This window comes from Melopsittacus undulatus, chromosome 3 (assembly GCF_012275295.1).
Source record: "Melopsittacus undulatus isolate bMelUnd1 chromosome 3, bMelUnd1.mat.Z, whole genome shotgun sequence".
In the NCBI taxonomy this organism is placed as follows: Eukaryota; Metazoa; Chordata; class Aves; order Psittaciformes; family Psittaculidae; genus Melopsittacus; species Melopsittacus undulatus.
This window is the reverse complement of record NC_047529.1, coordinates 93,901,700-93,916,623: the sequence shown is the minus strand read 5'-3', so window position 1 is coordinate 93,916,623 and position 14,924 is coordinate 93,901,700. Positions and strand designations below refer to the sequence as shown.

Genomic DNA, 14,924 nt, shown 5'->3' with positions numbered 1-14,924 from the left:
TGTTTCAAGAAGTGCTTTGTAATTTCCAATTTATTTTAGAAGTTTTATTCTCAAAATTGCATTTCTAAGGCAGGAAAGACATCTGAAAAATCTGAAGACTGTACAAAATATTTTTGAGGTTTCATTCTATCTTTGCAGATGATGTTGTATTCATACATATAGCCAATTTCTTGCATACCTGATATATTGTGTTGAATAGCACAAGAACAACATGCATTTCTTCTCCAGGTTGGAAAGTACAGTTTTAAGATTCTGATTATTTGTGTGTATAACTTAAGAAATAAAACTTTCAAAGTGGTAGACAGTGTAATCAGTTCTGCTAATATCACAAAGTAGATGTTGCTTTTCTGATGATTGTCTCTGAAATTGTATTTTAGTGAAGAATTTCCCTGATTCTCCGTTTGGTTAAGCCTGTGGTTTCCCAAACATTACATAGTTTCCCTCCTAGCTTCTCGTAGACTCATTATTTCACTAAATCTCACTATACCTGGGTATCATCTACAGTTCTTTTTTAACTTTCTTTCTTGCATGCAGAAACTGCTGCACAGTTGACTATTGCAGCTCTAGACCTTTGTAGAATGAGATCTTCTTTACAGATATCCTGGTTCTTTTTCTGCCCCTTTCACTTTTGCCAGTTCAAAAATCAATTCATTCCCTGCTGAGATTGCAGTTTACAACCTGTCTGACCTTCTTTCTTCCCAAAATGCATTTTCAGTTCCACATAATTGCTTTTTTTTTCCTGTACAGATATTATGCTTGTTCTGTTTAAAAATTCGAGAGCTGTGATTACCTCTATCTTTGGTATTTTCTTGAGGATTTACTTTTAAAGCCTAATTTAGCCTAATATAGCATTGCCTTCATCTTGGCAGATGACTTTTTATAATATGATTTCAATGTTAAGGCTATTTTATAAATAACTTTTTTGAAAGCTATAAACACTTAAGTTTGAAATTTGGGTGAAAAATCCAAGGGTGGTTCAGATTAGGATCTCTATTAATTTTTTTGTTTCCTCATTACTTATTCTAATCAATTCTGGTGTATTTAGGTCTTATAAAAATGCACATACGTGAGGCTGAAAATAGTATTTTTAAAATAATTACATTTAACTTATACTTTAGGTATATTTCATTAAATAATTTCTAAGATTTTTTTTGTAGTGTACTTCAGTTTCCTCTTTTGATTAAACTCTTTCTGTCATAATTTAGATTCAAACTATATTATAGCATCTGTTTTATCAAAAATATTAGAATCAGATATTATGCATATCACTATAGTTGAAACAGTTGATTTCAGATGTTACATTTGGTGCTGGCAGATTTCACAGAAAAGGGTTTTTGTGAAGTTGTCCATCAGTGCTAACAAGCCAGTGTTATAGATCCTCTCGTCCTAACACTACCATGTCTGATGCAGTCTGGCTGCAGTCATAATTTTCAAATAATGGTGATGAAACAGTTAGTTAATATTTACTGAAAAATATTGTTTATTGTGTAGTGAGAAGATTGCTCTTGCCTGGCCCAAAAGTAGAAATATTTCTCAAACATACTGTATCAGCCAGTTATCTTTTGAAGGAACATTGAATATTATTATCTTGCTTAATTACTGGTTACTGGAATTGCATGAAATGGTAGGCTTGAAGCTCTGAATTGCACCGTAGGGGAAAAAAATAAACTACGTATAAATTAGCTCCCTGATGCTCTTATAATTAGCTCCCTGTCACTCTTTTGTTCAGTGACAGTGTTGCATTATGGCTCTAGATTTGATCCTATTAGAGCTTGATCCATTCCAGCTTTTTAACTGGATAAAACAAAGGGAGAGTGATGGTAGTTTACCTGAAATCTAGTAGCTGCAAACTGTGACTTTATCACTGTATATCTTCTGCCTAAACATCGAGGCTTTTTAAATGACCTTTGCATCAGTCGATTCCTTCTATATTCTTAGTCTGGTTTTGGGAAATGGATTAAAAAGGCATTCCATTTCTCAGGGAAGGAGTAGTAAGATGCTGCTGTAGTGCCTGAAAATTATGTATCTGACAAAGCAGGGAAAAGCATTAGCTAGAGTAATCTTGGAATGCAACAGCACAATATAAAAAATGTCTGAATTTTGATCATCTTCTGAATTTGCAACAGCTACGTTAAGATAAAATAAAATAGCTGTTACCTGCTTCAGAATTATATTATCCTGTTGGTATCCAAGCAGAGCAATAATAAAGAATGTGTATGATTTTCATTATCACTCCATAACAGTGTTTCCAGCTATGATGTTGTCATTTAAATACTTGCATTTCTCTATCAAACTACCATCCTTTCTTATTTTTCAATTTTTAAACTTTTCCTAAATCTTCACAAGAAGCATGTTTGTGAAGAACAGCATAAGTGCATTATGCCATCCTGCATCCTTTACCCCTTAAACTGCTACCTCCATATATGTTTCTGTTGCAACTGTATTGCCTAATAGTTTTGTGCACAAATGTTAACCATCACAGCTGATCTAGTGTGGCTATTTTTAATGCCATAATCTATTAATTACATTCTTATTCCTTTATTTGGCAACCTAAAATGATTTCTTAAAAATCCTAATGTGGTTTATTAGAAATCATGTAGGAACTATTCAGAAATTTATTGCTGGAATGTAACTTGCTATTGGTGCTAACCTCACAGAATCATAGAATAGTTAGGGTTGGAAAGGACCTTAAGATCATCTCGTTCCAACCCTCCTGCCATGGGCAGGGACATCTCACACTAAACCATATCACCCAAGGATCTGTCCAGCCAGGCCTTGAACACCCCCAGGAATGGAGCATTCACAACCTCCCTGGCCAGCCCATTCCAGTGCCTCACCACCCTCACAGTAAAGAAGTTCCTCCTTTTATCCAATCTAAACTTCTCCCATTTAAGTTTCAACCCATTACCCCTTGTCCTATCACTACAGTCCCTAATGAAGGGTCTCTCACCAGCACCCTTATAAGCCCCCTTCAGATACTGGAAGGCTGCTGTAAGGTCTCCACGCAGCCTTCTCTTCTCCAGGCTGAACAGCCCCAACTTTCTCAGCCTTTCTTCATACAGGAGGTGCTCCAGTCCCCTGATCATCCTCGTGCCCCTCCTCTGGACTTCTTCCAACTGTTACATGTCCTTTTTATGTTGAGGACACCAGAACTGAACACTACTCCAAGTGAGGTCTCACAAGAACAGAGTAGAGGGGCAGGATCACCTCCTTAAACCTGCTGGTCACGCTCCTTTTGATGCAGCCCAGGATACAGTTGGCTTTCTGGGCTGTGAGCTCACACTGAAGCCGGCTCATGTTCATTTTCTCATCGACCAACACCCCCAAGTCAATCTCCACAGGTCTGCTCTGAATCTCTTCTCTGCCCAACCTGTAGCTGTGCCTGGGATTGCTCTAACCCAGGTGTAGGACCTTGCACTTGGCATGGTTAAACTTCATGAGGTTGGCATCAGCCCACCTCACAAGTGTGTCAAGGTCCCTCTGGATGGCATTCCTTCCCTCCAGCGGATCAACCGAACCACACAGCTTGGTGTCATCAGCAAAACTTGCTGAGGGCGCACTCAATCCCACTGTCCATGTCAGCGACAGAGATATTAAACAAGACTGGTCCCAACACTGATTCCTGAGGAACACCACTCGTTACTGGTCTCCAGCTGAACATTGAGCCATTGATCACAACTCTATGAGTGTGGCCATCCAGCCAGCTCTTTATCCACCGAGTGGTCCACCTATCAAACTGATGTCTCTCCAATTTAGAGACAAGGATGTTGTGTGGGACAGTGTCAAACGCTTTGCAGAAGTCCAGGTAGATGATGTCAGCTGTTCTACCCCTTTCCATCAGTTCCGTAGCCCCATCATAGAAGGCCACCAGATTGGTCAGGCAGGATTTCCCTTTAGTAAAGCCATGCTGGCTGTCACCAAGCACCTTGTTGTTTTTCATGTGCCCTAGCATGCCTTCCAGGAGAATCTGCTCCCAGATTTTGCCAGGCACAGAGGTGAGACTGACTGGTCTGTAGTGCAGACTTCAAACTTCTGTTTGAAGCACTATCTGTCTGATAGCACATCTCTACACCAGATATTTTGGCTAGCTTACCAGTTTATGAAATGCAACCAGAAGGTTTGTGTTCTTAAAGGCACATTGGTAGCTTTGCTGCAGCCACAAGAAGCTTTAAACTTACTTCAGGCTGTAAAATGAGACTTCCAATTATTACCCCATGCTTTTTCCACATTATTCTTCCTTTACTCAGTTACAGCTTGGTTTGGTAACATTCTGCATGCTTTCAGCTATTGTTACTTTCTCTGTTTATCTACAAATTATGGAAACAAGTAAAAATAAAGCAGATGACATTAGGATTTATGTTGATTCTTTCATTTTTATCTTTTGTAGAAATGTAGAGTGCTTGAATTCCAAAATGCTTTCCAGACCATTTTTCCAGTGCTTATCAGTGATAAACTTTTCAGTCCAGAATAAATGTTTATCTTGTGTTGATGTGTGAATTGTCTTTCTAAAAATTTTACCAAAGTTATACTAGCTGTCCACTGCAGGAGATGGAAGCCAGTTTTTTAGCACTTGTTTGGGGTGCACCTTGATTTGGTTATTTCCAGTAGAGTAGAACTCTAGTAATGATCATCTCAACTATTTCTGTAATGTAACTTACCTGTTTTCCAGGTATTAATAACTCACCTGACCTTTACATCATCTAAAAATACTTGGAATGTGAATTTTTTTTAACAAATTCTGTGTGACCTTTTTACCACTTTATACTCCTTACAGCCAAAGTTCATGCTGTCTTTTCAATAATACTTTTTGTATGTAATTCTGGACTTACTTTTTCTGGAACAGCGCTGCTCAGTCTTCTCCACAATCTTACTGTTTATTCCAGAAATTACTTACAGGAGTTCAGAAATTTCTTGAAGAACCTGAAGTTCCCAAGTATTATGAAATCTATTTTTTATTTTTCTTAATAGGATCCAGCACAGATGGCCAGCAAGCTGAGGAGCAACCTGCAGCTGCAAGTGAAGACCTTTATCCTTTCTGTAGGGAGCCAAGTTATTTTGAAATCCCTACAAAAGAATTCCAGCCACCTTCACAGGTAGCAGAGAGCACGATTCATGAAATTCCAACAAAGGACACCCAAAACTCCCATGCGTCAGGTGCAGGGCATGCTTCCTTTACTATTGAATTTGATGACAACACTCCTGGAAAAGTAACAATCAAAGATCACGTGACGAAATTCACATCGGAACAGCGTCACAAATCAAAAAAGCCTGCTTCCAGTGGGCAGGACCTGCCTGGGCTTCAAACAGTAATGATGGCTGCAGAAAGTAAAGTAGCAGATTGGCTAGCACAGAACAATCCTCCTAGAATGATATGGGAACCAACAGATGAGGATTCCAAAAGTATTAAAAGTGATGTTCCAGTGTACTTGAAGAGACTGAAAGGTAAAGTTAATAATTCCAGCTATGCTTATTTCTGACAGCAATGATTCCTCAACAGCATCCAGTGAGTGAGTGGATCCCTGAGCCCCTGAGGAGTTCAATTGAAACCACAGATACTCCACATAAATGCAAGGATCTGTGCTGGGAAATTCTACTGCAGTATTAAATCTTGGGAAGAGAATAGGAAAGGAAATCCTAAATCATCTTAAAATAACTATACTAGCTGGAGATATTCTAGTATAGCTAAAAACATCAGGTGTATTTAAAACATTGGTCTTGAAAGGGAAAAGGAAGAAACCCAAACCTTAGTTAAATTTTATATATTTCACTTTTTTTTATGCATTGCTTTAAAATTTGCTTTTTAGAATCAAAGCTGTGAAGTTCGATTTATGCTTTTAGCAACTCTTCCAATAGCATATGTTCTGTGAATATTCATGTGCTCTAAATATATAATTTCTGGCAAAGAATACATCGTACAGATATTCTGCTTAAATATATCATGTATGATGGAGTCAGGTTTGAGTTGGGAATCTGAAATAGATCAAGAGCTTCAATTTTTATAATAAGCTTGCAGAAGATGGTATTTATAAGAGCGCTGCTATTGAATGGAATTTCAGGTGATTATACATGTTCATTTACTTCAGACAGTGACACTTCAAATAAAATTATATCAAATGTTAAACATGATAAGTTTACTTTCTTTTGGATGCCACTTAGCAGAATGAGAAGAAAGTAGTTTTGATGTTCAGATGAAGATGTGACATTCAGATTTTCAGGATGAAAACTTCTGAAGAACTCTTCCAAGTCTCTTATTTTCTGTATTTAATTTCAGCAGATTAACCCTGCTGTTCCCATTTACCTTGACTCTGCAATGTTTTCGTTTCTAGCTTTTAAACCAGTTGTGACTGGGTACAGCATGCCTTGTCTTACTGATCACAAGTCTGCTTTTTAAAGCTGACTTTTCCAAATTAAGCTAAAAAAAAAAATTTGAAAACAGAATTATATCAATGTGCTAGCATTATGATAATAGTATAATATGTCTTGGAGAGTATATCACAGAGTATTCTTTGGTCCTCACAATACTGTATTGTATTTATGAATATTCTTCAAAATATTAGCCATATCACTTTGATTACAAAGCCTTCACCTTTTCCTGGCAGAAACTTGAAGTTTGATTAAAATTTTATCTGAAAGAGATGTAAATTATGTGGTGCATATGGCCATAAAAAAGATCTGATTTTTTGAATATTCTGTGATTTGTTTATATTCTCACTCATTACTTGTACTTTTTCAAATCATAAAGGTGGAGAATATAAGGAGTCAATTTGAAAGTTTGATTAAGAAAACCCCTCCCCCAAAAAAAAACAACAACCCAACTGTTTGTGTTTTTTCTCCTCATCGTTTTCTTACAATATCCTGTACTGAAGTCACACAGCTAAAATTATGTTATATGACTAACTATGGTGTTGATATTAATTGTTATTATGTGAAAGTATATGAATCATCACATCATTTTCTCAGGCACTGTACAAGCAAGTAGGAGTCAGGAATGTAAGCAGGGCTTTCAGTTGTAGTCCAGTAAGCTTCCCAGTATATACTATTTAACTGAATAGTAGATGCATATCCTAACTACATAAGTGAGAAAACCTTAAAAAAGGCTATCTTCTAGAGAATATAAAAAATATCTTTTTCATTGTATGTATACATGAGCAAGACTTGATGCAAAAGAGTTCAAAAAAGGTAAAACAGTTCCTTCCCAAGAATTAACCTAAAACTTAAAAGTATAGACGCTTTCATTGTACATGAAGCTGCTATGTGTTAAATGTGACTATGTTTGAGTATCCAACCTTACATGCATTTTCAGGTATCATTGCAAATTATAGGCATATATATGATTTATTAAATACATAGTCTTTATTCGTAGATCTCAAAGTAGTTTGTGGAATGAATAAGTAATAACCATTTTACATGCATACATCAGATGGCGAGGGGAGTGCGTGATGGAAAAGCTCATTGTACTTCTTGGAAAGAGTAATAAAGAATTCTTTCCAATTTTCAGTAGACATTTCTCATGATAAACTGTTGTAAATGTGTGAGAACTCCAACAATATAAACTGTGTTTCTCAGTGGGTATTTTCAGCTGCTGGAAGGACTGTTCTAGGGTTTTCTTTTTCCTCTTAACATTGCCTAGAAGGTTTCAGTAGTCATTTATAATCAATTGGCTATGTAACAAAATTAGCATGATTTGGAAAAATACTATGGTACAGCTTGAAAATACTATAGTACAGCTAGTAAAATACTGCTTTTGTAAGTCACTGATAAGTATTCACAGATGAGAATATTGGTGAAAAGTTAATTCAAATGTACTGCTGTAACTGATCAACTTATAATGTGATTCATTGTTTGACTCATAGCAAGTTGAATGCATTAGCAGTTGTACAAAATTTGCAGAGCCAGGTACTGAAAGCGACTGGAGTCTAAACAGAAAACCAGTTTGAAATTATTTCTCTTAGTTTACCAGTTTCTTTTTTTATGTGTTGGGTTTGGGGGTTGGTTTGTTTGTTTGATTGATTGTGCTACATGTTCTTTTGCTTTGCTCATAGGGAATAAGCATGATGATGGCACACAAAGTGATTCAGAAAATGCTGGTGCACACCGGCATTACAGTAAGAGGGCAGCGCTTGAAGAACACTTAAGGCATCATCACACAGAGCTGAAGAAGTCACATCAGAAAGTCCATTCCTCAGAAAAGCAGCAAGAGCAAGCTGGTTTGAGCCAGACTGCTTTTATGATTGAGTTTTTTGATGAAGACCATCCTCGAAAGAGACGGTCTTACTCTTTTTCTCAGAATGTAGGAGGTCAATGCCCAGAATCTCCATCTCCAGCGCCTCATGCGCGAGCTGAAAGAGTGAAACCTACATCAGGAGAGAAACCAATCCCTTCATCTGTGCAAGGTAGCTCATCACATCATAGAGCAGTACATGGTGTTCATGCAAAACTTCTAAAACAAAAATCAGAAGAACCCTCATTGCCTGTCCTTCAAGCTGCATTGTTAAGGAGTTCAGGAAGCCTTGGGCATAGACCTAGTCAGAATCAGGAGATGGACAAAAAGTTGAAAAGCCAGCATATTACTACTGAAAAAGACAATGAGGATGACCAGAGTGACAAAGGTACTTACACTATTGAATTGGAAAATCCCAATTCTGAAGAAATGGAAGCCCGTAAAATGATTGACAAGGTGAGAAACCTAAAATGTATAATGATATTAGAGTGGTATATGATGTGTGGGCAAGAGTCTACTGCTTCATTTCTGCTGGAAGCTGCTACAAGAGCACAAGTTTTTCAGGCAGTCTAAATGATGAAAAATGGAATGTCATAAAAGCAGCAGCAGGCATTTGGCTGAAAAATATTCCTGTTTGAAACTGCTGTTCTTTTAGTTTCATAGTTTTAATGTGTTCTCAGAATATTTAAGTGCTGTAAGAATACTAGACAACAGAATTCAAATAACTGGTAGTTTTATAAGAGTTATTAGAGTTTAATTATTTATGTCCCTGTGGAATGCTCGCCTGTTCTTAAACTCCTATAGTCTCTGTAGTTTTCAGTATATAAACTGGTTCTGTCCAAATTAGTATCTAGAAATAGATTGCAAATGTTTTCTATACCTTTAAAAAAAAGTGTATTCAATAACAGTAATTTCAATTTCAGCATCATTATAAATGGTAAGTATAAGAATACTTTCATTTTCCAGAAATGTTTGATAGTAAGTAATTTTCATATTTAGACTATGGTTATATAGTCTAAGTCATTAGGCTTAGAAATCTTACAATGACCATGTAACTTTTGCTTTTTGGTAACAATACAGATAACAATATGATACTATAAATAATAATATAAATAACAATATAAGTCATAGTTGCAGTTAAATCACTGCAAAGAACTCTTTGGATTCAACAGAAAGATATGGGTAAGAGAAGCTGTGTTTAATTATTTGGCTTAGCTGACTCTTGAAAAGGATTTTTTTTCTTCTGTTGTTTTTTCCTAAACAGATTTAGAATCCTGGCATTCACTTCTAGTCAATTTCACAGGAAATTAATCACTTAATTGTTATGATATTATCTAAGGATTGATTTTATATGTTTAAAACTTTTTCAGAGCTCAAAAAATGCATTAATGCATTTAGACTGAATTCTGGATAAATGTTGAAAATATTTTTTGAAGGACAAGCTAGCTTCACGGGATTGAGTTCATAGAAAAATGCTGACATAATGGGGCAATGGGAAATTTTACTACAGATTGTTTTATTTTATAACAGGTATTTGTGGAGGAGGGGGATTAAATAAAGAGAATTGTCTTCAATAGAATTATAAAGACCGTGGTTTAACCTCTTATGGGTTCTGTAAAGGAGACTTTTGACTGCTTTAAGTCAATAGTCAAAGAGTTTCTTAGAACTGTTATTAAGTATTCCAGATGAAGCAAGTGAATTTTAAAGAACATAATTGCTTTGACTTAGTGACTACAAATATTTACATTTAATTCTTAATTGATAAACTTTCAATTAAATTGCATCAAAAAATGTGTAAGTCCTGTTTTTGCTAAGTATGGTTGTGCAACAGGATTTATTTGGAAGCCAGAAAAAATAATATTTGGAAATAAACAATTTATATACTTTATGAGAATGTTAATACTGTCTAATGTTTAATTAGATTTCAAATTAGCTTGCAGTCTTTAATGTCTGGTTAGGACATCCACAGTCTGGTTTTTGTTTGAAACAAGTCTGATCTGTTACAGGAGAGATTCAGGAACAGAAGGTGAATGTAAACATTAGGAATGGTAGTAAAGTATTGGTTAATATTCTTAGTGTGGTATTATATCATAAATACCCCTTACTGCTAATCTAAAAATTGTCACCATTAGAAATTAAATATTTAGTAGGAAGTAAAGCAGAGATGGTTTTTATTTGAGATTTTCTGTATCTTTTCACTTAGTATCTGTACTGAAGTGTTAATGAACAGTATATTTTTGCACCCAGTTCAAAGAGTCCTGCTGCACAAATCAAATTTGATTTGGTAGTGTGAAAGAAGTATGACATTTTTATGAAGTGCAGAAAAACAGTGAAGAAAATCAAAACCAAGTGGAAGCCAAAATTTCTTCCTCCAGATGAGTTCAGTTTTGCTTCAATCCTGTTTTAAATTTCTAACGCTGTGGATTCTGTTACTTTGCTAAAGGTAGATAATTGAGGAATTAAGACAAGGACTTTTGTTATCCTGTAGACTGCTGTACCCTTTTTTGAGGATTTAAGAGAATTATTGTTATATATTGTATCAATAATTCCAGTATAACATCTCTTTTTTTTTTGTCAAGTCACTCCTTTTTCTGAGCAGTTATGATGCCTGCTCAATTGAGTCTCATTTAAGACAGTCTATTGGGTCACAGGATTAACTGAAATTCAAGTGTTGCATTTGTTAGGATTGGGGTGAAAATGCCCTACAAATCCCAAGGATAACTTTCTAAAGCACTTGCACAAATAATGCAGGCTTGTCAGTAACAGTTTACACTAGAGTGGTGCTAAGATCCGTGAGTGGTTTACCTGAAGAATTTCCTATGGAATAAAATACTTCTGGGCTTGAGGTTTTTTTCTCTTTTACTGGAGGAAAGGGTGAGAATGACCAGAATATCCAGATTACTTTCAGTGTGACTCATTCACTTAGGAAGCCTCAGGATTAGCCTTATTTGTGTAGGCAGAGTCTACTCTTTTCTCTAGAAAGGAACATCAGAACAAACCACAAATGCAAGAGTGGCATTAACTTGTCAAAAATCAAGGCGTTATTAATATTGCTTCTTTGAGGTAAGAATCTGAGAGAGATAGGCAGAGAAAAAAAAAAACTAAAATTCTCAAAAAAAAGGAAAAAAACACCTATCTACAGAATTTCCTTCCAAAAATAGAAGGAAAGAGATTAATGTCGAGCTATATTATTCCCTTCAAAAGTACCTTTATTGTTTAATGTAGCCTTTTATTAAAGATTCTAGACTCAAGGAAAATAGATACTTATGTGAAAAGATGTTAAAAATCCAGAAAGTATGCTCTCCTATTTATTCAACATCCTGATTTCATTTAAATTGCTAAGAATCGATTTCCTCATCTGCTACTCTTTCAGTGTCTTAAGAAGTATTGCATCTGCAGCAGAAAAGGAGTAGCCTAACAAACACCCCATTATATTTTCCTTGACCATTGTAAAGCCTGGCTTTTGAAGAGAGAACGTGGTTTTTTTTTTGGTTTTGCTCGAGCAAATTTCATTTCCTGATCCTTCTGAATGGAAAGATTTGTCAAGAGTTCCCATTGTAAAGATAGTAGTTGTAATTTGGTAACAGCTGCAATCTTCAGCTGTTACCCACCCTAGTTCACTTCTCTCCTTCCTCAACTGGTGAGAATGGGTTACCTACATAAGTCCAGCTTTGTAGGTTCAACAAGTAGCGCAAACCCATGCACACAAACTTCATCCTGTATTATAGACATTTCCTCTGAAACACGCATTTTATTTTTCAGTAACTTGACATTATTACTGTTTCTTTCAAATCCTGTTGGGTTTTTTTGATATATAGAGGCTGAGTGAATACTGTCAGTATTACTGGTTTGGAAATGTGTTATACATTTCCCTCTTCTGTCACTAGTTTACTTGCATTTGCTATTCCTCACAAACTCATGTTCTTTGTGTCTTCATGCTCTTTAAATAGAGAACACTTGAAAAGTGTCAATAAGCCTTGCCTCCTAAAAGTTCTTTCACTAGCCAGTGATTTTCTGTTCAGGTGTACAAATGTGACTTCATAAAGAAGTATGAATTGGTTAGTAGGCAAACAGGTTTTGAAAGCAAATACGTTAATTATATGAAAGAGAGTTATGCTTCAATAACAGCTTCTGGCTCTCTGTACATGTTGAGCTCTTTTCAAAATTACCACTGAGAGTAATTTTATCAATGTCTAAAGAAGAAAAGCTGCTCTTACATACTGCAAAGACTACCCTGAACATACCAGCCATCCAATATTCTTTACTCAGCTTCAGAAAGCCACAACTCATTCTAGCACAATAGTACTCTGATTGCTACAGCTAATAGCTAAGTACAAAATAAACCAAATTCGAGATCTTGATTTGATTTACAGTAAGTTTCAGTGTTAATTTTAACACATAAAATACAGAGTTAAATGGGGCACAGCCATACTTTTTTTTTTTCTTCACATCCTGGCTTTTGGACAGGTTCAGTACTTTCTTCTCTTAACACTTAGAAATTGCTCTTTAGTTTACACGAAGTTGTAAATTTTCTGGTTTAGTTTTTTTTTAAATAAATAAAATTTGTTCTATTGAAAGGAAGTTCTTCTCAGCAGTCATATCATGTAAAAAATGTCTTCCTAGGCCACAGAAAAGGTAAGTCTGTCAGTGGGTGGAAGAATTCAAAATTATATTTTTCCACTTTGTCTTCCTTTTTGTTGATATAAAAGGCTATTTTTTAAATTAAAAAAAGGGTCCCTTTATTGTTTGTTTATGTAGGTTTTTTTTTTCATTGTTCTTCATCCAATTCCAGTTCAGGGTATTTCTGCATAGAAATACCTTGTAGAAATTAGTACAGCAGAGTTAAACTGTTCAATGCATGTGTGGGAAAGGAAGGAACAGAATAGAGGCTGTATGTATATTTCAGTTCTTATCAGCGTAGCTAACCAGGGAATCTAGAATGTTAATGGCCGCACATATGCATATGGAAACACTGGGCTTAGGTGTTTCTTTGGTTCCAAAATTATTTTCTTCAGTTAGGTTGTATTAATTTAAATTTCCTGATAAATAGCTTTGGTTTTCGTCAGTGGAGTAATTTTAGATCTCAAGTTTGACATACTGATTCCTAACCAGAAGTAAAACCTGAAAAAGAAGTACCAAAATCAAACCTCAATCTAGCTCTCAGCCATCTTCAATAAAGAGTTATTGTGACCATTTAATGATTGTTTTAGTCTTTGTTGCTGTAGATAGACCATAATAGTAATGACCTTGGTTTTAGTGCACATTATATACTATGCAAAGGGTATAAATATTCTGTTTATGCTATATTCTGTCTATAAATATTATTCTGGCATAATCTTGAGTGCATTTTCCTCTTTAAAGGTATGGAATAACTGATAATTTTGGAAGGAAGGCTGTGTTGGTGTTCATATAGACAGCAGATTTTTCATTTTCTACATCTTTCTGTTTATGGTGATAGTTATATTTCAGGTTGATTTCAGGTCTGGGTTTGGTTGGCTTTTTTTGATTATGTGTATGAATGGGAATCTATTCCAAAAGACCTTTATAATGAAATGGAATCCCCTTACTCTTCTTCTCCCAGGGTATGTCTATTCATACCATATTATATTAGTGGCTAATGTATTCTTCAAGAACTGTGTACTTCTAAATGATTTGCTGTTGTTACTTGAAGTGTTCATAAACTTGTTTACCAGAACTTGTCTTGTGTGTTGCAAACCTGAAAGTTTTATCAGTAATCCTGCAGGTAGCATGAAACATTGTTTTAAGCATAAAATAAATGCTCAGTGAAGAATTGGGTACTGTCAAGTTTACCATTAATGTTATGCTAAATATTTTGAAAGAGTGACAAAATCATCAGTAGGTATGTTACTGCATTATGACATTCCAATATATGTCTAATTCTGTGATATATATAGACTAATTCAGATGTTTTCCATAATTTGCAAATAGTGTGCAGTGCACAGATTTTAAAACATGAAGCCGTATACCAAGTTGAAATATCTCTTTAAGAAGTGCAGGGTTTGTTAGAAAATGTATATTGTGAACTCTTTTACTAAACTGTTTTGGTCCAAAACCTGATATTTACAGTGCAAGTGGAGAAAGGAGGAGAAAGGAGGGGAAATGTTTTTCATTACAATGCTTGATATGCATGTTCTTCTACTTCCTCATGTTATGGAATTAGCATACATGTTATGGAACTCAGCAAACTTTTGTAAGATTGGAAATAACAAACCACATGAAAACAATCAATAGGTAGGGGCTGAGTTAGGAAGGAGGGTGGGGAAATCTCAACATGTTTCAGTGACTGTTTAAGGAAAAAAGATGTCTGTTTTCAGGAAATTACTTTCAGGTCTTCTGTCTTTTCACACCGTATAGGCTTAATTGTTTTACCATTGCTTCAGTAATTTCTTACAGAAAGATGGCTTTTAGCCCCATGGAGTGTTTTGGGCACAGAATGACCATATTGTGTGAATACAATGCTGAAAAGGGAGTAGAATAGTTGAAGCCTACTAGGTCCTCTGAGCACATACATTTAATCAAGTTCAGAGGATGTTTGTATGTTTCTTTTTCTTCCAAGGGAAGGAGTCTTACAGTCTTTGAACTTATTTTTTCCTTTTGAATTTGGAATTCGAAAGAGAATTAATTCTTCACTGTAGCAAACGGGTGCAAAATATGTATGCATGTAAATATGTAACTGGCGCCT

The 14,924-nt window shown here is 35.5% G+C and overlaps 1 protein-coding gene across 1 annotated transcript in view; it reads left to right on the top strand.

Annotated features, from left to right (window-relative positions):
- The window catches only part of CEP170 (centrosomal protein 170), a 99,256-nt gene that overhangs the window by 42,734 nt on the left and 41,598 nt on the right, over window positions 1-14,924 (top strand). Inside the window, exons 8-9 of the mRNA XM_034060651.1 lie at window positions 4,969-5,442; window positions 8,043-8,677. Of these exons, the coding sequence (XP_033916542.1) occupies window positions 4,969-5,442; window positions 8,043-8,677 (1,109 nt within the window). The remainder of the gene's footprint in view (window positions 1-4,968; window positions 5,443-8,042; window positions 8,678-14,924) is intronic.